Genomic DNA, 23,013 nt, shown 5'->3' with positions numbered 1-23,013 from the left:
GATTAAGCACAGTAAGGATGACTGCAATAATTTAGTTTAATGGCTGCTACGTTATATTGCTTGTTACATCTGGACCATTGTGTAATTCATTGTCCCTGAAGGATCACAAAAAGCCTAGTAAAATTATCGCTTTAGAAATAAAAAAACCACATTCTGTAGCAACATTGAAGTCTATGACCTTGTCAGGATATTAGATTAGAGGAATGATTACAGATCAGCAATTCTGGAGTGTCAGTACTTTCATAGCTCTAGTAGGAGACAGTCCATCTTTCTAACTTGAGGTACAGAGTTTGTACACAGTCAAAAAAAAGATCAGGAATGATGAAGTCAAGAATAACCAAAGGAGAACAATGATATCCCAGAGGATATCACAAGATTTAGCAACTGAAGCAGCTACATCAAATCCAGTTGAGTCTACACTAAAAGAAAATAACAAAAATAAAACAGTATGAGGAATAAATCAAGACAGACAAGCAGGAATAATTGTGTATTATAAGGTAAATCCCCCGGCACAGACATAGCTACTTCTATCAGGAATGAAAAGTGTATTTTAGCTCTTTGGTTGTGTATAATACTAACAAAACACACAAGCAGCTAGCTACAGGTACTTTTAAGTCTTGAAATCTGCATATTAAAATCTCTAGATCCAGTTCAGAGGTATCTGGACTGGACTTTAGAAGTCAATACTGTCAATAAATATGTAATAAAGTATGTGTATACATCTTCTAGAAGGGGATATGACAGGTAATAAAGGAAGGATATCTACTGGAAGCACAGACAATACAGATGATATAGACATGTAATAGATCAAATGAAAAAAATATTAATACCAAAAGTCCCCTATGTGCAAAAACATCCATAAAGCAAATAAAAAAGCTCAAATGTCCTTAAGAGGTTCCCCTGTGTCTTAAATATTTGATGACTGTACCAGATGGGAAGGGGGGAAAAAAATGTCTTGTCTGAACCACTAGCATAAACAAGGCTGACCTAAAAGACCTACTCACCACTGGGTTATAATTATTCCAGTGTTTTCACTAGTGAATAGCGTCCATAAATCTAGAATAATTTTTGAGAGATTGACAGATAACATCTTTGAGAAATGGTAGTCTCCGTATGCTGTCCAGAACCTTCTAATAACAGAAAGCCTTGTAATAGATCCTCAGTTCAGAAGGATTTATTACATTTACTCCACCTATTCCAAAAAACACAGGCAAATAACCAACATGCTGCTCCAAACCTGCATTCAAAGACCAAAAGTCTTATCTATAGTTTGTTACAAGAGGACAGCACAAAGGATAACACCAGTGTTAGCCCTTGCACTACCAGCAGACATTTAATAAAAGTAAACTCCCAGATAATCTTAGAAAGCAGATCATGACGATGTTGCAGAAAAAGAAAGGTAAAAAGAGGGTCACTAGTAGCCTGCCTTGGGAAAAATTCCATCTGCACAGAAAATTTGATGATCATCATCGCTTAAGTATGTGAACAAGACACACTACCAAAATTGTTCAATACCACTACAAGGTCCAGTATACCCTGCCCAGGAGTAAATCCAAATTCTACTAATTCAAAGGAAAACCACAAACAAAAACCATTAAAAAATAAAGCATTTAAGAAGAAAAAAAAATAATTTTGAAACCTGAAGACAGCCACAGGAGACCTCAAAGCATATTAATCACTGCAATACAACACAAAACATACAAAAAAACCCCTCAGCTCATAAACAAACTCCATTCAATTTTCCTTCTAGTTTCCTCTCAGGCCCTACTAAATTGCATCATCATATCCTCTCACAGATTTCCTGCCAAAACCCTGACAGCTACATGCAAATTACTCCATGGCATTGTTTGGTCTTAATCTTAGAGACTAGATGTGCTTCCTTTTTGCTTACATTGGTATAAAACCAATGGGATTACTCACAGTGCAGGACATCAAAGATATGTATTTAAGACTTTGTAGGATCAGATCCTTGGTCATTGATTTTTCAGATTTTTAAGTTACTAATATGTATAATTTTGGAAGTAATCAAGGGCAATATATGCACTTACAAGCAAATCCTAGTCATTGCCCAAGATTGGTGGGCAGTGTAAATAAAACAGGGTCCTTCATGTTCTACCAGGACTATGAATTTTCCAGCAAAAGGTAAGCATTATGTAGCAAATATAGTCAAGACTAAATAGTAGAGATGTTTTACAGCTGGAGTAGATCTCAAGCTGATTATGAACATTTGGAAAACAGGATACCATTTCATTTCAATCTAGTTCAGCCACCTCGTTAAGTATCATGCCAATACCATACTTCACTAGCATGAGAACTGCAAAGAGAATCTGCAGATGTTTACAGGGAACTGCAACCTACAACTAAGAGGAAAGGTGTGGGAAATCATGGTAATGTTTTTTTATAACGTCAAACATGTATGTTGGTCAGAAGTAGTGGTCAACCTCTCAGTAAGAAATTAGAAGGCTGAGAAAGTCTCTGAAGATTATTGCACTGCTATATTGAAGCACCACAACAATTAGGAAAGCATTTTATTTATCTAACATACACTGTTACATGATAAAGTAAATCACTGTATTTATGTCATTCAGCTAGAAATGTAAGTTCCTTTTCTATACAGGAGTAGTTTATCAACAAGTCATGAACACCGGCAAACTCTGTTAAGTGGGAAGCATTTCACACTAAAGCTACTCAGTTTAAAAATCAATAATACAACATTCAATAATATAATTGAATACCTTTATGACCAGCACAGTGGTTAGTAGTCAATGGTCCTTTTCTCAAGGCAATTTCAGACAGTTACTTTCATCCTCGGTTATGCATATTGTGTTACTATTTACAATGACTTATCAACCTACTAACCCCGAGTTCAAGTCTTTAGTGGTATATAACCTTTTTGGAAAACACTATCCTTCTAAAGTTTATAAGTTCGTTCATACCATATGCAGAATTGAGAATATTATTTATTGTACCATTATAATTATCAGTAAAAATAAAAATCTGTTTACAGATTAAGGTTTTTCATAATGCATTAATCCAGCAGGCAAAGAATTTGGGCTCATTGCATCCAGTGGTAGCTACTGCACCCTCTTTCTTCTACTACAGCTACCTGACTTGTTTAACATTGCACTAAGGCAGGGCACAGAAGAATTTGTCTGCTCCAAGTGACAGCAGCACCTTCAGCTCAGTAGTTCCCCTCCTCCTCCATCGAAAAGGGAGCATATAAAATGTAAGCATCCCACAGACCAGATCCCAACTCCAAGTTGCACCATGAACATGGCAAATAAATTATTTCCAACTACAAAACATAGTTGGAAATAACTGCTCATCATAGAGGTCACAGAACAAGCAGGCCAGTAAAGAGCAAGGAGTTGCTGAATATAAATCACCTAGTACATATGATGTGAGGAAACATTATGGTATTTAACTGGCAAAAGCAAGGATTAATTTTATCTAAAGGTTAAGGTAATTTTACCTTGTCTATTGGCATTCACTGACAAGGAAAGGAATCCTCAACTGAATGACTTCACAGTCAGTTAGGTAACCACAAACACTCCCCAAGCATTCAAGGTACTGAGAGTAACTTTCCTTGAAACAGCGTGAAAGATCTTTTAAAGGCCGAAGGTTGTTTGGAGTGAGATGTGTCATAGAAGGGTAAAAGAGATGGGGAGCAAACAATGTGGTAGATAGAAGTAGAACATAACAGTATGTACGTATCAGCTTTCTTCTGGAGAGATGCGAATTTGAGCTTTGTACTGTCCAAACGTAGGGATGAGTACGTACTTTGGATAGGTTTTGTCATCTCACCCTGCGATACCAATAAAAACCATGGCATCAGAAACTCAGGAACTACTCCTGTATAAAAATAAGCAAGCTCAAGTTCTTAGCTATGACCAAACATGAACTCACTTGAGAGCTGCAAAGATATATGCCAAGCTCTTCCCATGGTTGTTTTCTAAAGGCTTTTAAACTGATTCAAAGTTATGCCAGATGCTTACTATTGCATATATCTTAATAGAATAAAGAAGATTTGGTAGGAAATCAGGGGGTGGGAGGTTTTGACGAACTACATAAAGAAAGCTAAGCTGATTCACCAGTAGTAGAGGGTGTCACTACACTGTGGAGCTTCCCACACTGGCTACATCACCTTGCTAAGCAAGGGTATAAAGTACCAGCTTCCTTCACCAGAGAAAGTAGGCCAACAGGTCAACTATGATAAATCTTTTTCATGAATGTGAAGTGATATACTTTCCTTTTCCAACTAAAAGAATCTTTCCTAACTCTCATCACTTAAAGATAAAACCAGACTTGCTCCCCCTCTTTCCCTCACCTCTAACTTCAAATAGCTAGGAACTGCCCACAGTTACAATATTGCCATAGTAATATTACAATATTATCATAGTAGCCATGAACATGTCTGCTGTTTTACTTGGTGGGAAAAAATGTTCCTAAAATTATATATTCACTATTTTAAAAAGATAACTCAAATTTATGCCCCTAATAACTTCTTATAAAACTTGTCAAATATTCCTTTAACTCTAATATTGTCTTCCACCATGGTTTAGTGGTGGAGTGCTGGGCTTATGGTTGGACCCGATGATTTCAGAGGACTGTTCCAACGTAAAAAATTCTATGATTCCCCTATTTCCCTATCAGTTTCAAACTTCAGAAGCCCTGCGAAAGTCTTTCAAATTATATTGCTTACTACTTCCTTATTTTCGTCTCATTACCTCTCTTGGACGTCTATCAGCACAATCATCAGTCATCTCTACTTTTTTCCCATTGTGTCTCAATGCAGAGCAATCCCTGCAAATCCCTGCAATCACTGTGCTGCTATACTGTCTTCCTTCAAATTCCTCCTTAATGTCTAATTTTACCTGTATAAAGTCATTGTGCTGCAATCTGAGAAGTAGGATGTAACCAGCTATGACTTAATTAATAAACATGCAGCACTTGTCATCTTATATTACATGTTCCCAGAAGAAATTGAAAAATGTTGCAGAATTTAATTTCCAAGCCTTCCAGGTGCTAAAAAGAAAGTGCTTCCATAGAAAATTGAAGAGCAGGATAGAAATCAATCACAAAAAGCTTTTTTTTTCAGGAAGAGGAATAAAAATAAAACACACTCTTGGGGTAAAAATGGGAAGATACTGACAAGCGAGGGAAGAAAAATAGTATATTTTCCTCCTAGTTTGTTTACATTCTGGCAGTAGCACCTCTCCTCAAAGCTCATATACCAGAAGTGCAGCAAATGCATCTTTTGCTGAAGTCTAGTTTTATACCAGAACTGCAGCAAATTAACTGCTCCTCTCATGCCAGTATTAAAAAGACAAAGTTTTGTTCAAATTTATACGAAATTTATTGTGATATTCCTTTGATGTACAGTTTTATTGTTATCACTACTGGGAAAAAAATGAAACTTTCACTATGTGAATCAAATAAAAAATCTTCAGAATCTGTCCAAGTGCAAATATCAGGTGTATTATAACTGTAAAGAGAAGAATAAAGCTTGCCTTGAGTAGCAGTTGTATTTTAGAAACTGTTATTTGAAAAAAATGTTGTCCCATATGGCTGCAGTACAAATTTTGGGAGGAGTACTGGACTCCTACGTGATAACTAGTACGAAGGAGATTAAAGTTTTAGAGGAAAAAAAGAATATAAAATTTAGCCTTCTTGAGACAGTGCATTGAAGCATAAGAGTTGTTATGGACAAGCTAAGAGAATACTTGAGTAATTTTTTTTGTGTCAGTGCTGTTCCTTCATAAGGCCCTAGAGCACGTGTACAGAAAAATTCACAGTTTTGTTAATTCCTATTTGATGTATATCTCTGACCTTCACAATTTTGATGCTCTGAGTTTGATCTCTCTCCAAGTGAGAAAACAACAAGACTTATTCCTTGTTCCTTATGCAGTGGAACTGAAGCCTCTATAACTCCCCACTCCCCAAGCAAAAGATTTGTGACAACACATCAGTTTGAGACTTGCTGTCCTGTCTCAGAGATCAGCCATGTGATAAGATATCAACAGGAACTATGCATTTTAGTTGCTTGAATTTGCTGAAAATTATTCTGAAAAGAATTGTTCAAACAGAATATGAACTGAAAAAATGTTTGAAATAAGATCGATATTCCCCTTTGCCTTTTTACATTCTGATTTTCAAAGGCTATCAGATGCTTATATTCTTTATAGGTTTTATAAAATCTGAGGCAGGATGGACCAAAAATGTGTATTTTTTTCTCTTTGTATTTTCTACTTAATCCACTGTATAAAACCACTAGGAGGAAAAAGCATATTATCACCTGCCTATATAGGGAGAATTAATAGTTAAAAACTATTGTATCAAGAAAACAAACATCATCGTTATGTGAGGCCAGCAGCATTCCATCCATTCTTCCATGTTGAATTTTAATGCAGTGGTAGGCAACGCATAACAGGTTACAAAGTCACACTGCTAAATTTTTTAGAGTACTTATCAGAAATTAATTCACAGTCACAATCTAAAATTAATAGTTTTCAGATACTAGGTATAACAGTCCCTCAATCATTCTCCATAAGGAGCCTAAGCTCTAAGCTGAATCAAATTTAATTTTGTTGAATATACAGTATTGTATTGTCCTTACTAAAAAAATGCTTATTTCTTCAGAGTAATAAGAAAACCAGAGTAGCCCTTTTTCCCCAAAGGTGAGCCTTTACTTTCACAAAGGGTAGAAAAAGTTTTTTATAAATTCATATTGCTATGTTGATACAGTATATTTTCAAAAATTATCATTAATTTAAAATACATTCAACACTTTTTTTCCTGGGATATTACATCTCTTATAAAAAATCTTTTTGATATAGCTTATTTATGAAATTGACATCCAAGTCTCAAAATTACCATGAAGACTTAAATTTTCACACATTGAATTGAGGATTCCATCTGCCTTAGGGCAGTTGGAATACTTTCTGCCCTGTAAGAGTGTATATAAAATTTCAATTAGGTCCTATTAATGCTGGATTTTCATGCCTAGGACTAGTATAATGTTAAGCCTGTAAGAAATACAAAGTTTTCTAGCGTTAACAGAGACACTTTAATGTTAAAGATTAAATAAGCAAGCAAGACTAAATTTATTTACATCATTATCTATGAATAAAAGCCTAATGTATTGAATAATAACATATTCAAATTCCAGCTCTCCAACTCACTGTTCCTAATGTAAGAATATTAAGTAAGGTAGCCTGTAGTTACTACATAAAGGAGAATAACTCTTACAGTATTAAAACAATTAAGTTCAAATTCATATTGAATGTTATTGCATTTTTCTTTAATAATCCATATTGATTAACTACTAAGGAGTATTAAGCAGGAAATACAGGGAGATACTTCGCCAGATGCTAAAATTTACTTCCATATTTAACATTGATTAAGAAGGAAAATTATTTACTCTGTTAGGGACTTAGTAATTAAGTGAGTGAATATTTTATCTGATGCTCTCATAACTCACTCTTTAGAACAGGCAACAATAAACGTGATGAAAGTTAAGATCATTCTACTCTCCAGCAACTTGCAAAAATCCAGTCTGACCACAAGCCTAGGAACTAAACCTACAGTTGAAAATATATTCCCAAAGTAAATAAAGATTGACATCTGCCCACCATGTTTTCTTTAAGAATCAAGCATTACAAATCCATGTTTTGTATGAAGAATATCAGCCAGCAAATGTCTGCAACTTCCGACTTAAAAGGCCAAATTTAAAAACCATTTCCAAATTGCTCATGAAACTGATTGCACTTCAGAGGTCCTACAAGACTAGACATAATACTAACAATATAAAAGGATCTTACTAAAGATAACATAAAAAAGATCTAACTGAAGATACAAGCATGGCCTACATTTAGTGTGATATTTACATTAAAGAATGAAAAATAACTTCTCTGCTTTATTTACAAGTATAGTCACCAAACAAAATCGAAGTGCAAAATATTGATATTTTCTCATTTTTATTTTAACCAACTTTGTGGCAACAGTCAAAAGAGAAACTGGACAACTCTTCTCTCTTAGAAGTAAATAAAAATATTTAGAAGACTAACTTACAAAGGATGCCAGCAGTGTTTTGACTATTTGGTTGTTGGTTTATTTCTTAATATGAAATAAAACACATCACTTTCATCTAGTCTATAGAATCCTACTAGTCAGTCTGCCATTTTCCAAAAAGTAAGAGGAAACAATTCAACCCCTCATGGCTGAAGAAGCAGGGGCTGTGTGTACATAGTACTGATAGCATCCTAAACTCCTTATTTTCTTCCAAAACTCTGCTTAAAGCTCTCCTTTAATGGCATGCTGTGGCACAAATGAAAAAGATCTGATAACAGGCTGCAGATCCACTTAATCACTAATGCAGACTAAATACTAAGTCATTATTTATTTTCTGGCATTCAACCATTTCTTGTCACAGATAATACTACATAGTTTTTTGCTATCTATCAGTGGAACCTTGTCTGTGTTTGTTAGGTATACTACAGCCAAGAGAGCTAAAGTAAAATTAGTTTCTTCCTCATGTTTGCTGCTGTACAAACACAGATGCTCCATCCATTCCCAAGAGTTTCTTTTATAAAGGAATTCAAACTACAAAATGAAGTTATGGATGAATTATTAAAAAGGCAAATTTATTTTCAATAAAGTGGTATGACTTACTATGCTGCAGAATGTTTCTTTTTTCTGAAACAGATTAAGAGGTGAGAGTAATCCTTAACTTCTCTGTCCTTACAATTCAAAAAATTACAGTGCCTGCCCTCTGAAAAGTTCTCTGTGGGGATGAATGGATGGATAACTGGGGCTGGGAACATCATTTCAATCTTAGTGTTTTCAGAGAGGGAAGACCTGAAGTGCAGGAACTGGACCTATACCTTTTTCCACATAGCAAAGCTAACAGTTCAACATCATTGTCTTTCAAACACTGGCAGGTGAGACCTACCACTGCCACATGCAAATTTATGCATGAAGTTTTCAAAATTACCATGCATCCCTAAAGACATCAGTGAAACTTGTGCTTCTAAGTGGAGCTGATATTTTTTGAAAAATAAACCAGTCAAATTCATTGCAGGCTTTCGTTATCATGAGTTTTCCAGACAGCAAATTTGCAATCAAAAGTCTTAGTATGTTACTGGTCTAGGCATGTAGCATAATGCCAGTGTTATGGAATATTTGGAATGCGTTGATATTTCTGAGATGTTATGAATTTCTACTTCATTAGAATATATTTTAGGGTTCATATCCTTACATCTCAGCCAGATTTCCTACACACTTTCAGTTCTTGGACAGCTACAAACAGCTGTGTAGCAAATACCTTTGAAACATTCTCCCCAGCCTGTACTGGCTTCCTAGCAAAGGAAATGTGGTATCAAAGGAAAAAAAAGAGGGGGTTGGGGGGGCACAACAAGTCTTCTAACACTTTAAAACAGGAAATGTATGAATACAAAGTATTCTTGTTTGCAATGTTTACATCTTTACACATGAGAACTGCTGGACATCAGGATTATCTCAATTTACCATATTAAGGGTACTAATGCCAATATGAAAACCCACTTTCTGAGGCCAGTAGAAAGAAAATGAGGAGAGGGGAAGATGTCCATTACTTTGAACTATACAGTATCTAGTAATCAATTATTTTCAGAGAAAAAGAAAAAAGGAATATATTTCCCTGCTGACAATTTTCCAAGATACAGACATAAAGAAATCGTAATTCTTAAACATTAGAATGTTGAGAGACTGTGACGACAGAAGGTGATTATTTGGAACCACTATGGTAAGAATTATGTTTGCACTTAACAACATCTTATTGCATAAAATTCTTAAAAATAATAAGACTTCCGAATCTGCTAGAGCTATCTTGATTGTATTTATGAAATGCATCACTATGAAATTATTCATTTCCATCATGGCTGCTAGCAAGACGTAATGCTGTTCAGTGGGAGGTTCAAAGCATCTGCTACAAAAAGCACAAGAGTTGATAAGCAGTGACAATTTATACTCCCATTGATTTTGTAGAAAGCAGAGGAAAAAAAGAAACATTTCTACTCAAGATGGCAGGAGGATGAAAATCAGAATATATTAATTACAATTACAGTTGCTGAAACACTACAATTAGAAAAAATAGTCCAGATGACCTGGAACTATACTGTGGATATCCATTAAATGCATCGTAGATAGATCATGCTAAATAAAAGCAGAAAAAACAGGAACTATTAAAGAGAAGTATCGAGTCATACTAGTACTGGTCAATATTTTTCAAGTGCAAAGTGCAAAACTTAAAGAGATCCATGATTTCATAATCATCCCTATACTTCCCTATCATCCCAACATCTGCATTCAAGCACCCCCAAAAATTCAAAACTGAAAATATTTTTTAATTTCCCTCCTGAATTGCAAATTTTCTTCAAACTCTAACTCCGTTTTAAAAGTTGTCATAATCCAAAGAGGGAACATGATATCTTGACATGACAGGTTCACAGGTATGGTCACAGAAACTAAGCAGCATCCCCCTCCACACCAATAAGGAAAAATACATATGATTTGTGAGCTCTTAACATTCTCTTGCCACTGTCTGTGATGACAGCTGCATATTGCTAAAGGAAAAAAAGGTTGAACACATGGCATTGCAAATGAGGGGTGGGGGGTAAGTAGCGTTAGCTGTTGTAATCACACTATTAATCACACCATTTTGAGTGGCTATTGGTCATTCAAATGCTTATCATATGAACAATGAGGACTCAATTTATCAATAACAACATATTCTTTTAATATACAAAAGTTATTCTTTTTTTCTCTTTTTTTTTCTCTCTCTAATAAGAATTTAAGCATTTTGATTTTCTCACTGTTTCTTCAAACAACATCTTTTGGTAACAATAACGTATTTTGATCCATTGGTCTAATAGTTCAATTCACTTGTTTCTTGTTTTAAGAAGGAGAACGCATTTCAGACTTTTTAAAAAATAAGCATGTCTTTAATTCCTAAGTGTAAAACACCCTAAATAATTTGAATCATTGTAAAAGTACTGATTTTACCTTCAGGAAAAAAAAAAAACAGGAAAAGAAAACAGAAAAACTGAACTGTCTTGTACTTTCCTATTCTTTCTGTCATTTGCAAATAGTAAAATTCAACTGAGGAAACTGTTGTAATCGCCAAAGGGATACTAATCTATTTATCTATAAACATACATATATATACACACAGAGGGGGCACATATATCCTCCTTTAATGTTCTTGTCACTATCTACTGTGCATCTAGATCAAGTCAAGACCATAAACGATTCAAAGCTGCATTCTGTCTAAATGGGTCACTTATAATGAGAAAGCACGACATTTACATGTAGGAAGCAGATTGATCAGGGAGGAGAAAAACAGAATATGGCATCAGTGCAGAAAAATATGCCTTTACAGGCAATTTATATTACATTAATTGGTGAGTTCCTATATCCTCCTCAAAAGTGGAAGTGAATTCAAAATAAATGTAAAAGTATAAAAATTTAATGTGGAAAATATTCACTAGGGTTACCCTTTGTGCTTGCAGCAAAGTAAAATGAAAAAAACCTTGGTTCCTTTCACTACTGTCATGTTGCTTGCACAGAATAACACTTAAATGAAAAGACTGAAAACACTATGTATCAAAAATCCATACTTAAAAAATAGACCACAATCACTTTAAATTGCATCTTAAAGTGCTAACACATCCCATAACATTCAGTTATTTTCAACTTGACCAGAAGCTGTGGAACAGAAATGCTCTGAATATGCTGTGTACATCTTGCTAAAGCAATTTCAGCTGCAAACTGCAAAATTCCTTTCTGCAAAATGCAAATCTGTGCAATGAAAATATTAGAACTATAGCAAGGCTGCTTCAACACATTGCAAAACCAAAGTGGAAAAAAGGCAGAGGGAAATTTCAATAATGCCTAAATATGAACAAAATATACCCCATGTCTTTGTTCAGCCTAGATTCTCATTCAAGGTGTAAATACCGGTTACACTGTTAGATATCCAACTGCAACTGGCTCCAAATATTGTGTGAGTAGCTCTCTCATAGTTCACATTAGACTCCCTTGACCCAGCTAGACAAGCGTGAAAACATGAAAAAAATGAAGGTTAACAAAGACTTGTCTGAGAAGCAGGCTGCATTAAATGCCCACAACGTTATTAGTATACACGTAAAATTTGCTACTCAGATTCTTTTAATACTAGATATCAGATGATAGTCCCTATATTAAAGCTAGGTGCTATTGCAGAGAGACAAATGAAGTAAATGATATGAAAAAAATATATCTTTCCCCATCTGTCACATACGGCTATTCCCTAACCTTGCAGCATGCTGCTAAAGCAAATAAGGAACTGCAAAATAATTATCTCCATGCAAAGAAAAAGCAAATTTAACACAATACCTTTCTGTGTTTGTCCCTCTTCCATATTCTCTTCCATGGCTACCTTTCTTCGCTAGAAACAGCTACAGAGAATTATCAAAAGCTTCAGTCAGATGTAGGAAAAAGTGTGGATTTTTTTTCCCTGGGAAGCTCCAACAGCAGAGGCTTAGGCAAGTCCTCAGAGCTTAGCTAAGGCTCCCTCACTCTCCTTGTTTGCTTGGAGACAGGCTGTCAAGTGTAATTTCATTCAAATTACTCTTCCGTGAAGATTATCAATTTTTCTTCTCAAAGCTGCCCATTGTGTACCACTGTAAGCAGGTATTCAAATGAACAGTCTGTGAATTTTGGGGGGAAATTTGGTCTGAGCCCTTATGGCAATGACACTGATTCATAAGCCTCACTTTGCATATAAAATGGAGTAAAGAAATTGAGGTTTGTATTGAAATCTGTGTTTTAAATTGAAAACAGGCTGTACTGAAAACAGATGGAGGGGTGTCCTTCTAACGGGAAGCAGACCACCAACCCATTATTCCCCCTATTTGCTACTGAAGTGGGAAAGCCCAAATGCCTGTGGGTTCTTTATGCTGTATTACTTGTCTTTCTCTCTCTCTCTCTCTCTCTCTCTCTCTCTCTCTCTCTCTCTCAATCTCCCCCCACCCCCGCCTCTCCCCTCCTCCTGTATCAGCACATTTAAGAATAATATGACTCTTCATTTCCCTTCTTCTCATATATCTGTATCATCTAGAACTAGCAACAAATATTACAACTGTTACCCTTACAATATTCTAAAAAATATGATTATAACAATACCATTTTGTATGTGTGTATGTGTATACACACACACAAGCACAATTTAACATACAACATTAATCACTGCAAATTATATGCACCCTACACATTATCTGTCAATGTCACAGTAAACAGGAATTTTGAGGCAGTTCAGTGGTTTAAAACAGTACTTGCATCAATTCTTTTTCTGATTCCTAATATCTCAAATTAGCTGTACTCTTCAAATCTCTACTAAAATAACTGGATCTTGATAAAATGGTGAAGTACTACACGTGCATATGTACGTGAGGAAGGATGCACAAACACATATACTGTTAGGAATTTGTTCAGGAAAAGCATAGGTTAAACACACTGTGAGGGCATCTACTAATTTGGGGAGCTCTGCAGTCTGATTTGGAATGCAAATTGGACGCTGCAGTCTAGCAATAAATTAGCATTTTTGTACCTTAGTCTACAGAGTAATATATCATCATTTAAGGACTTTCATTATTTCACCAAAAGTGCAATTAGAACACACGTCCAATTTTCTTTACCACTTTAATTTCTCGTCCTTCTGGGGGAAGTCACTAAAACTTAAACAAAACTAAAAACTACTATGACTGAAAATTCATATTTACATATAATTGATAAATAGCTCATTCATTTACTTTATGCTATGTAAATACTTTGACTTGGTGCTGTCTTCTGAGTCAGAAAAAAAGAAAAAAGATGTTGGTTGGTTGGTGAGTTGTTCTTTTTCTCAGTTTTGGCAGATTTTTTGGTGGTGGGGGGCTTTTGTTGGTGTTGGGTTTTTTTACACTATTTGCATATAAATCCGTTCACATGCAGTTCACATAAGAATATACTTTATATATGAAGTTAAATGTATATATAAATGTGTATATATATATATATATATATACACATAAAATTAAATAACTGGATTAATATTTACAACCCAACACATTTCCTACCTTTTTTTTCCTTTTTAATTCAACTTTCTGGGGCTCCATTTTCTGGAATAACTGAAGAAAAATCATCAGTTTTTTAGTTCTCAAATCTAACTGATCATTTAAAAATCAACACATTGAGAAGGTCTATACGCATGGAAGTGCTGCAAGACCGTAGCATCTAAGTGTCTTCCATCTTTCTAGGAATTATTCTTTTAGTCAGTCTTTTTAAGAAAGGCATATTTCCTTTAAAAAAGGACATCTCCTGTGTCTCTCCTGCTATTCTTTCTTTTAAAAATATTTTCTTACATAAGTATTCATGAATCTTCATATTTTAAAAAGGGTCAGGCAAATATTTTACCTAGGGTGGCAAATTGCTTCTGGGGTGCAAAGCTGTGTTTCTTGATAGCACCAAATATTTGAGACATCCAACATCATCAACATTGATGTTTGCAACAATGGAATCTATAGGTTGCTGATGAAACCAAATGACCTTGTTTTCTGAAACAATCATATAACCTTTGTTTCGAATATAAAAAGAATCAAAAAAAGAAAAAAGGTTGGAAAGAGAAAACTGGGAGAGGTTACAACAAAGATGGTACAATCATGAGTGACATAAAACAGTTGAATAAGAAACAACTTGTTCAATAAAGGGAGAAGACTGCAAAGAAAGTAGACTCAGAAGAAAACTAGGGCATATTACACAATGTGTAGTTAAGTCATGGAAACTTGTTGCGGCACAGTGTTGTATATGGAGAAGAAACTCCAAAAGAACAGGTAGAACCTGAATCACAAAGATTCATGGATATGAAGTTGCACATCTGGATCAATCCCTGAGTTGCAAATTATTGGAGAGTAAAGGAATATTTTGTGAAAAAGTTTTAGCCATTTCTTACACTACTTCAAAGGCAGCCTGCTTCTGTGCACAAACATGAGATGTTGAGCTGAATGAATCCTTGATCTAGTTCCCACTACGGTCATTTTCACCTCAGGTTCACACACACCTTAATTTTAATGATAGGATTTTTAACTTCCTAAAATGCCTACACTCAAATGTCAGAGGTTAAGGTGAAATCACTGTAACTGATGAAGCAAAGCATAAGCATTGTCAAATAATGGCTTTAAGTTGCTCCTCCACCTCTTCAATAATCCATTTTTCTTTGTAAATATTATTGTCATGAAGGCACTAACAGCTCCTCCTGTTAAACAGCAACTCCTCCAGATCATGGAAGTGTCAAAGCTCCTTCTGAAGAGAACTCTGCTTAGTTTCAGGTGCTATTAACTGGTCATCCACAGAGCTTGTGTGAGTGTGAGCAACACAGAGAATGTGAAAGAGATTTCATGTCAGTTTCCTTCCTATTTAACTGCATTTTATTACCAAGTTAAGACTGAAACAGAAATCTGCCTCCTAGATGTTTCTTTCAAAACTGTTCCAAGGACCTTTCAAGATGAAATTATGAATAATGTTAATCCTAAACCCAAAGAATAGAAAAGTTCTGCAAGTGTTAAGCAGAGTAACAAACAAAACCAGAAAATGTCAACTTCATATGACTTTCTAAGCAGCAACCATAGAGGCTTGATTTCTTCAGCATACTAGGAAACATATTTACCACCAGTGATACATGAACTACTTTAAGGCTGTATCCAGAAACTATGCAAGCTGCTAACCTTTTCTTCCTGGGCACACTTCTAGCACAGAAGGAAGCTATCTTGGTAGGAACTACATATAACTGCCTAAAATTCCTTTTTAATGTGAGATAAGATTATTGGTGCGAGTGACCACTGGAAACCATGCCGATTGTAAATGACAAGGCAAGACAGAACATTCAACTGTATAATGAGACTAAATAAACAGTTAATCAAGAGAATAATTGGAAGCTGATGACATTAACAGATCCCCTGGTGTCCATTATGATATTATGAAATGTAGCAGAGCACTTACAATTTTATGACAAGACACATGACTTTTACTCTGAGTTTTGTATGGTCTTCAAAGTAATTTACCATTCCACCCTTCAATCCTATTGATATTTATAATGCTGTGGTGCAATGATGTCTTGATCATGAAAACATAATGATCTTGATTATGAAAACACAATTTAAAAGCACAAAATTATGTTGCTAATACTACTACCTCAAAAAGTGAGAAAGGAAAATCAAAAGCTGGCTCAGATTACTTCAACTATGTTGCCTATGACTGCAGGAAGAAGTTGTGGAGAATGAAGTAATACCTGTTCTTTGTGCTCCAAGGGAATTCACTTTGGACTAATGCCAGTCAGATCCCATGGATGGACTGCCCTTTAGGGGCTGGAGAGGTGTAAGGTGCACTTCTAGAAAGCATGTTCTGGCAGCATTATATGATAAATATAAGGAATATTTAAGAACATTTAAGAAAACTTATAAGAAAATATAAGAACTATTTATGTTCTTAGAGCATATTCTATAATGCAAATCAAAATACAGCAGGTGAGGAACACTGGTTCCTACACTTTGGAAGTTCACTTCTAAACTCACCTAAACAGTAATATAGATGCACATGTAGTAATTATTTTAGGAAAATTAGGCAGCAGATTTTGGAAATCTGGGAAACGCTCACATAAAAATTAAAATTTATGCTCAAATTTCATATTTAGACTGCTCCAAAATTAATATTTATATTCTATATTCAAAATAGAAATATAACTATAAAATAATGGCACACCATATTTCATCTTTGGAACATCCCAACAGAGGGAGGTTGGAGGATACACTTAGACGCTTTAAGATTTCAAAAATGTGTCTAATTGACTGCTCTGGGATGTGTATTTCCTATTTACAGCTACATGGGATACTTACAAAAAATAAACAACAACACATGGTCCAGAGTTTAACTCATAGACAGACATTTCCACAAGTGTCCAGGGGAATCTGGAGAGGTTCCAGCTGACTGGAAGCTGGCGAATGTTGTCCCGATTTTCAAGGGCAAGAAGGATGAAACTACAGGCCTGTCAGTCTCACTTCAGTGCCTGGTAGAGTTATGGAGAAGATTATTCTGCGAGGTATTGAAAAACACCTGAAAGACAACACAGTCATTGGTCACAGCCAGCACAGCTTCACGAGAGGAAAGTCCTTGTCGAACCCAATTTCCTTTTCTGATAAGATAACCCACCTAAAAGTTTAAGGGAAGCCAGTTGTTGTAATCTTTTTGAGTTTCAGTAAAGCTTTGATACCATCTCTCACAAGATCTTTCTGGATAAACAGTTGGATCAACACATCATGTGGTGGGTGAGCAATTGGCTCATGGGTCGAGCACAGATGGTAATAGTGAATGGGGTAACATCAGACTGTCACTAGCAGGGTTTCACAGGGCTCTATCTTAGGCCCAGAGCTCTTCATATCTTCATAAATTAATTGGATGTAGGTCTGGAAGGGATATTAAGCAAGTTTGCAGATGACACAAAACTGGGAGGATCTGTTGACTCCCTTGAAGGCAGGGAGGCCCTGCAGAGAGACCTCAACAAATTAGAGGACTGGGCAATCACCAATCATATGAAATTCAACAAGGGAAAGTGCTGGATTCTGCACCTGGAATGGGGTAACCCCAGATGTTCATACAGACTAGGGAATGAGATGCTGGAAAGCAGTGCTGTGGAAAGAGATCTGGAGGTCCTGGTCTATGGTAAGTTGAGTATGAGTCAGCAGTGCCCTGGCAGCCAGGAGGGCCAATCATGTTCTGGGGGGCATCAGGCAAAGCATCGCCAGCCGGTCGAGGGAGGGGATTGTCCCGCTCTGCTCTGCGCTGGTGCAGCCTCACCTTGAATATTGTGTGCAGTTTTGGGCACTGCAATATAAGAAAGATATTAAGCTGTTAGAGAGCATCCAAAGGAGGACAATGAAGATGGTGCAGGGCTTTGAGGGGAAGCTGTGTGAGGAGCAGCTGAGGTCACTTGGTCTATTCAGCCTGGACGAGACTGAGGGAAAACCTCATAATGATCTACAGCTTCGACATGAGGGGAAACAGAGGGGCAGGAACTGATGTCTTCTCTGTGGTGGCCAGAGACAGGATCCAAGGGAATGGCCTGAAATTGTGTCAGGGGAGGTTTAGGTTAATATTAGAAAAAGGTTCTTCACCCAGATGGTGGTTGCGCACTGGAACAGGCTCCCCAGGGATGTGGTCACAGCACCAAATCTGAGTTCAAGAAGCGTTTGAATGATATGCTTGGGCACGTGATATGACTCTTGGGGAGGATGGTCCTGGGCAGGGCTAAGGGTTGGATTCAATGATCCTTGTGGGTCCCTTCCAACTCGGCATATTCTGTGATTCTTCGATTATCAGAATTAGTGGGGAAATGGAATGTTAAGACAGAAAGGAAGAAAGTAGAAGGTAAAATGTAACATTGGCAAAATATTGTTACTTATCCCATTGATGAGATTTGTTTAGTTATTGATAGGATTTGTATAGTTCTACTAATTCCCAATAGTTATTTTTCTAAGGAAATTACATTCTTCTAGAGGAACGAAGTACCAGTTTTAAACAGGTAGCTATCAAGACATAGCAAGATGGTCACATAAGACATTTCAGAATAGGCTTTCACCTAATCCAAGTGAGTTTCTTACTACTTTTTATGCTCCAGTCTAGATGTTACTTTTGACAGAAATATAACAAATATCCTTTTCTTGATGCCCTAATTTATTCTCATTTCTTTCTGCATCCTTCTATAATCTCACACTTCTAGCAATAGGAAATTTATTGAAGAGGAGAGTGTTCAGATGACCTCCTTGCATATAGCCTCATTATGTTCTATACTGATAACTACTAACATCATTATCATGTTCAGAAAACAAACCTTTTTATGAAATTCTCATCTAGTTAAAAAAATTCCTTCACTGAGAAAATCTCTCACCAGTGCATATGATATCAAGACTTAAAACACAACAGATAAGAACCTGTTCATGTCAGGATTCAAATATATATTTCATATACGCTATATTGATCAAGAGGAGAAAGATAATAAAAAAATATTAACAGTACCTCTGACTCAGAATACTAATCTTAATATACTTCCAGACTATTATCTGTAGCTATTATAAGTATTATCTATAACTTGAAACCTTCAGTCTGACTGGATATGTTTAATGATTCTTATCAGTACAGTTTTACTTCTGAAAATAAGTAAAATTTTCCATATTAACATTAGTTGACACTGCCAGTATAATTCCTCTAAAAGTCTGAAGAACTCAATCATTTTGATAACTAATAATAAGAATATTATGTCTTTTATTAACAGGTCAAGCATGAATTAATATCTTTGTGAATGAAAGTAGTTGGGCACATTCCCGAAGGATACAGTTACTCATCCAGTAAGCTTTAACTCTGAAAAGATGCTCCTGGTTGAGCGAATAATGAAGAACAATCAGCTGAACATGAATGCCAGACAGTAAATTCAGGAAGATGTTCAATAACACATAAAGGTTTCTAAACTATATGGCTAGATTCTCTGCACGGATATTCTAGGTCTCAACAATAGGCCTATGAGAATATTTAAAGCTCAATAACAGATAGCTGCTGACATCCCCTTTCCAAACTGGAGGCTATGCCATAAGCACAGTATTGTGATCATGCAACAGAGCCTTTTTCACCCCAGATAGTGTAGGTAGTGGATATACTGAAAAATACCCATACAGATGTGTATTGGATTAAGTGGTTGAAAAAAGAACATTTCACAGCTTAGCATACTCAACACACACAGTTCTATTTGACTCTTTCATCAGGGGACTTGAACTACACTATCTTCTGAGGTCTTCCCCAAACCAAATCACCCTGTTACAGTATTCTAAGATTTTCTACTGGTGTAACTATTACTGAAATACTGTATATAGTTTTTGATGCCATCAATGCAAAGATGCTGCTGAAAAGTAGAGGTACTTCAAAAAATTACCATAGACATGCTTTCAATTTAAAAACACAAAGTGTTAGTCTGGTAAATTTAAGAAAAGAAGTAAGAGGCATTTACATTTCATCAGACTACCTACAAGAAAACAGATCTAACAGGAAGTCATTAAAGTTAAGTCAATATTGCTGGAATTTGAAACTAGACAATGGACAATAGAAATTATATTTAAATTTTATCTTCCAAAAATAGAGAAATTTTCCAAGACTGGATCCTTGAACACACACATACACAAAATTAAATCATGATCTGTGTTTTCCTAGTTATACTTTAGTTTAACTAGGTCATAGGAATTCTCTGATTAATATTTGCATTATACAGGAGTTTGAACTAGATGACCACATTAGTCCCTTTTGTTTTTAAATCACTAATTAATTAAAGCTGCAATCATATTTGCTGAGAGATTTCACATATTAATGTGCTCTGAGATTCCCTTGACTTTTGTGGTCTTTGTACACCACAGTGTTCATTCAAATAGCTTCAAAATTTTGAGGTCTGATAAACATAGGAATAAGTTACAGCCAACACTTTTGTTTTTTCTTCCCTTCCCACCAGCCTTTTGAAGCCAGCTGCTGACAAAATGTGATTAAAGATGTTATCCATCCCACATGAAACAACAGTATGTGTATTTCTCTGTCTGTCTCTGTTCCATTGGATGTGTCTGTCTATTAAAGCATTCAAGTTTCTCTTTGGCTCTGTAGAGTCTCTCTCGTGTTCAAAGTTTGAGAAATTTCTGAAAGCACCTTTTGGTGATTTCAAAGGTTGTACTTGGTTTAATCCTTTGTCTTGACAAGGACTGCACTGACCTCTAAGTTAGGAGCCGAGAAGGCAACTGGACACAGAACAATACACAACACACATGCAACATACAATTACCATAACAAGAAAAATAAACGTAACATTTTGGAAAGGAAGTAGGAGAGGGAGTAAAGATAAAAATGCACAGACAAGAACGCATCTTTGTTCAAAACTGTTCTCACTATCAGTCATTTCTTGCTTCTGCTTATCAGAGAGAAAGAGTTTGACCATTGGGACCATTTGGAAACAGCAGCTTCCCATAGGACAACTGAATTCATGATCCCTCACTTCCACCACAGTTCGCCATGTGCAAGAGTAAGAAACAAAGTTCAAGGTAGCATTAAAATACAATTATCTTTTAAATCTGACCTCAAGGTTCACTATTTGTTACCCAAACCCTGCCTACAAGGTTCAGATGAAAGAGCTGATTTACACTTAATGATTGGGCATCTCTGTAACTGATCCACTTCTGCTTTTCTCTTCAGGTTCTACTGTTACTCCACACAAATCACAACACAGAACAAATAGCCAAGTTCCTGCACATGTACAGCACATAAACCACAGAAGAGTAAGCTACCTAACAGACTATCTGCAATACCCAAGTCAGTTTATTTAAAGTATCCCTCCATTATTCTAGTTGTAGTTTAGGCATTGTCTTTGTTCACACATTATATGACACAGAACAGCCTTTGCAGTTAAAAGTTCAGGACATCACAAGATACAGAATCACAGAATATCCTGATTTGTAAGGATCATGATCCACAAGGATCATTGAAGTCCAATTCCTGGCCCTGCAGAGGACACCCTAAGTGCCACACCATGTGCCCGAGAGTATTGTCCAAACACTTCTTGAACTCTGGCAGGCTTGGTGCTGTGACTACTTCCATGGGGAGCCTGTTCCAGTACCCAGCCACCATCTGGGAGAAGAACGTTTTCCTAATATCTAACCTAAACCTCCCCTGACAAAATTTCAGGCCATTTCCTCAGGTCCTATCAATGGCCACCAGAGAGAAGAGATCAGTGCCTGCCCCTCTGTTTCCCCTCATGAGGAAGCTGTAGATCATTGTGAGGTTTTCCCTCAGTCTCCTCTTCTCCAGGCTGAACAGACCAAGTGACCTCAGCTGCTCCTCACACAGCTTCCCCTCAAAGCCCTTCACCATCTTCATTGCCCTCCTTTGGACAGTCTCTAACAGCTTAATACCTTTCCTATATTGTGGTGCCCAAAACTGCACACAATATTCAATGTGAGGCCGCCCCAGTGCAGAGCAGGGCAGGACAATCCCCTCCCTCGACTGGCTGGCGATGCTTTGCCTGATGCCCCCCTCGGACACAGTTGGCCCTCCTGGCTGCCAGGGCACTGCTGACTCATATTTGACTTGCCGTCAACCCAGATCCCCAGATCCCTTTCCGTGGTGCTGCTCTCCAGCATTCCCCAGTTTGTATGTACATCTATGGTTGACCCTTCCCAGGTGTAGAATGTGGCAGTTGCCTTCCTTGTAATCCCAATTTAGCATGATCTACAAACTATCCCTTCCAGACCTGAGTCCAAGTTGTTTATGAAGATGTTGAAGAGCTCTGGGTCTAAGATGGAGCCCTGTGGAACCCCACTAGTGACAGGTCACCAGTCTGATGTTACCCCATTCACTATTACCCTCTGTGCTCAACCTGTGAGCCAATTGCTCATCTACCTCATGATGTGTTTTTCCAATTGTGTGCTGGACATTTTGTCCAGAAGGATCTTGTGAGAGACAGTATCAAAAGCTTTACTGACATCCAAAAAGATTACATCAACTGGCTTCCCTTGATCATCTAGGTGGGATACCTTGTCATAAAAGGAAATTAAGTTTGTTAAGCAGGCTTTTCCTCTCATGAAGCCATGTTGTTTGTGACCAATGACTGTTTTTCAATAACTTCCAGAATTATCTTCTCCAGGCACTGAAGTGAAACTTAGGGAGCAGCTACAGTAGATTCTTTGCGTAGGTGCCAACTACTTTTTGCTACCACTTGCCTTTTCTCCACCTGCATCCATTTCATCCAAGCTCTGAAGGGAATAAGGAAGAGAAAACAAGCAAAAAAAGGAGTATAATGGTAGAGTGAAGAAAGAGAAATAAACAAAAGTCTGCTGGGTGGGTCCTCCCATTCATATAGAAAGTTCATGGCTAATGGAGAATTGTGAT

The 23,013-nt window shown here is 36.5% G+C and overlaps 1 protein-coding gene across 1 annotated transcript in view; it reads right to left on the bottom strand.

Moving 5' to 3' along the window:
- The window catches only part of GPM6A (glycoprotein M6A), a 117,911-nt gene extending 104,895 nt beyond the window's left edge, over window positions 1–13,016 (bottom strand). Inside the window, exon 1 of the mRNA XM_027676694.1 lies at window positions 12,412–13,016. Within this exon, the coding sequence (XP_027532495.1) occupies window positions 12,412–12,448 (37 nt within the window). The 5' untranslated portion in view covers window positions 12,449–13,016. The remainder of the gene's footprint in view (window positions 1–12,411) is intronic.
- Window positions 13,017–23,013: the final 9,997 nt, after the last annotated feature.

Source organism: Neopelma chrysocephalum, unplaced genomic scaffold, assembly GCF_003984885.1.
Source record: "Neopelma chrysocephalum unplaced genomic scaffold, ASM398488v2 Primary Assembly neopelma1_42, whole genome shotgun sequence".
NCBI classification, from domain to species: domain Eukaryota; kingdom Metazoa; phylum Chordata; class Aves; order Passeriformes; family Pipridae; genus Neopelma; species Neopelma chrysocephalum.
This window is presented reverse-complemented; position numbering and strand designations above follow the sequence as displayed.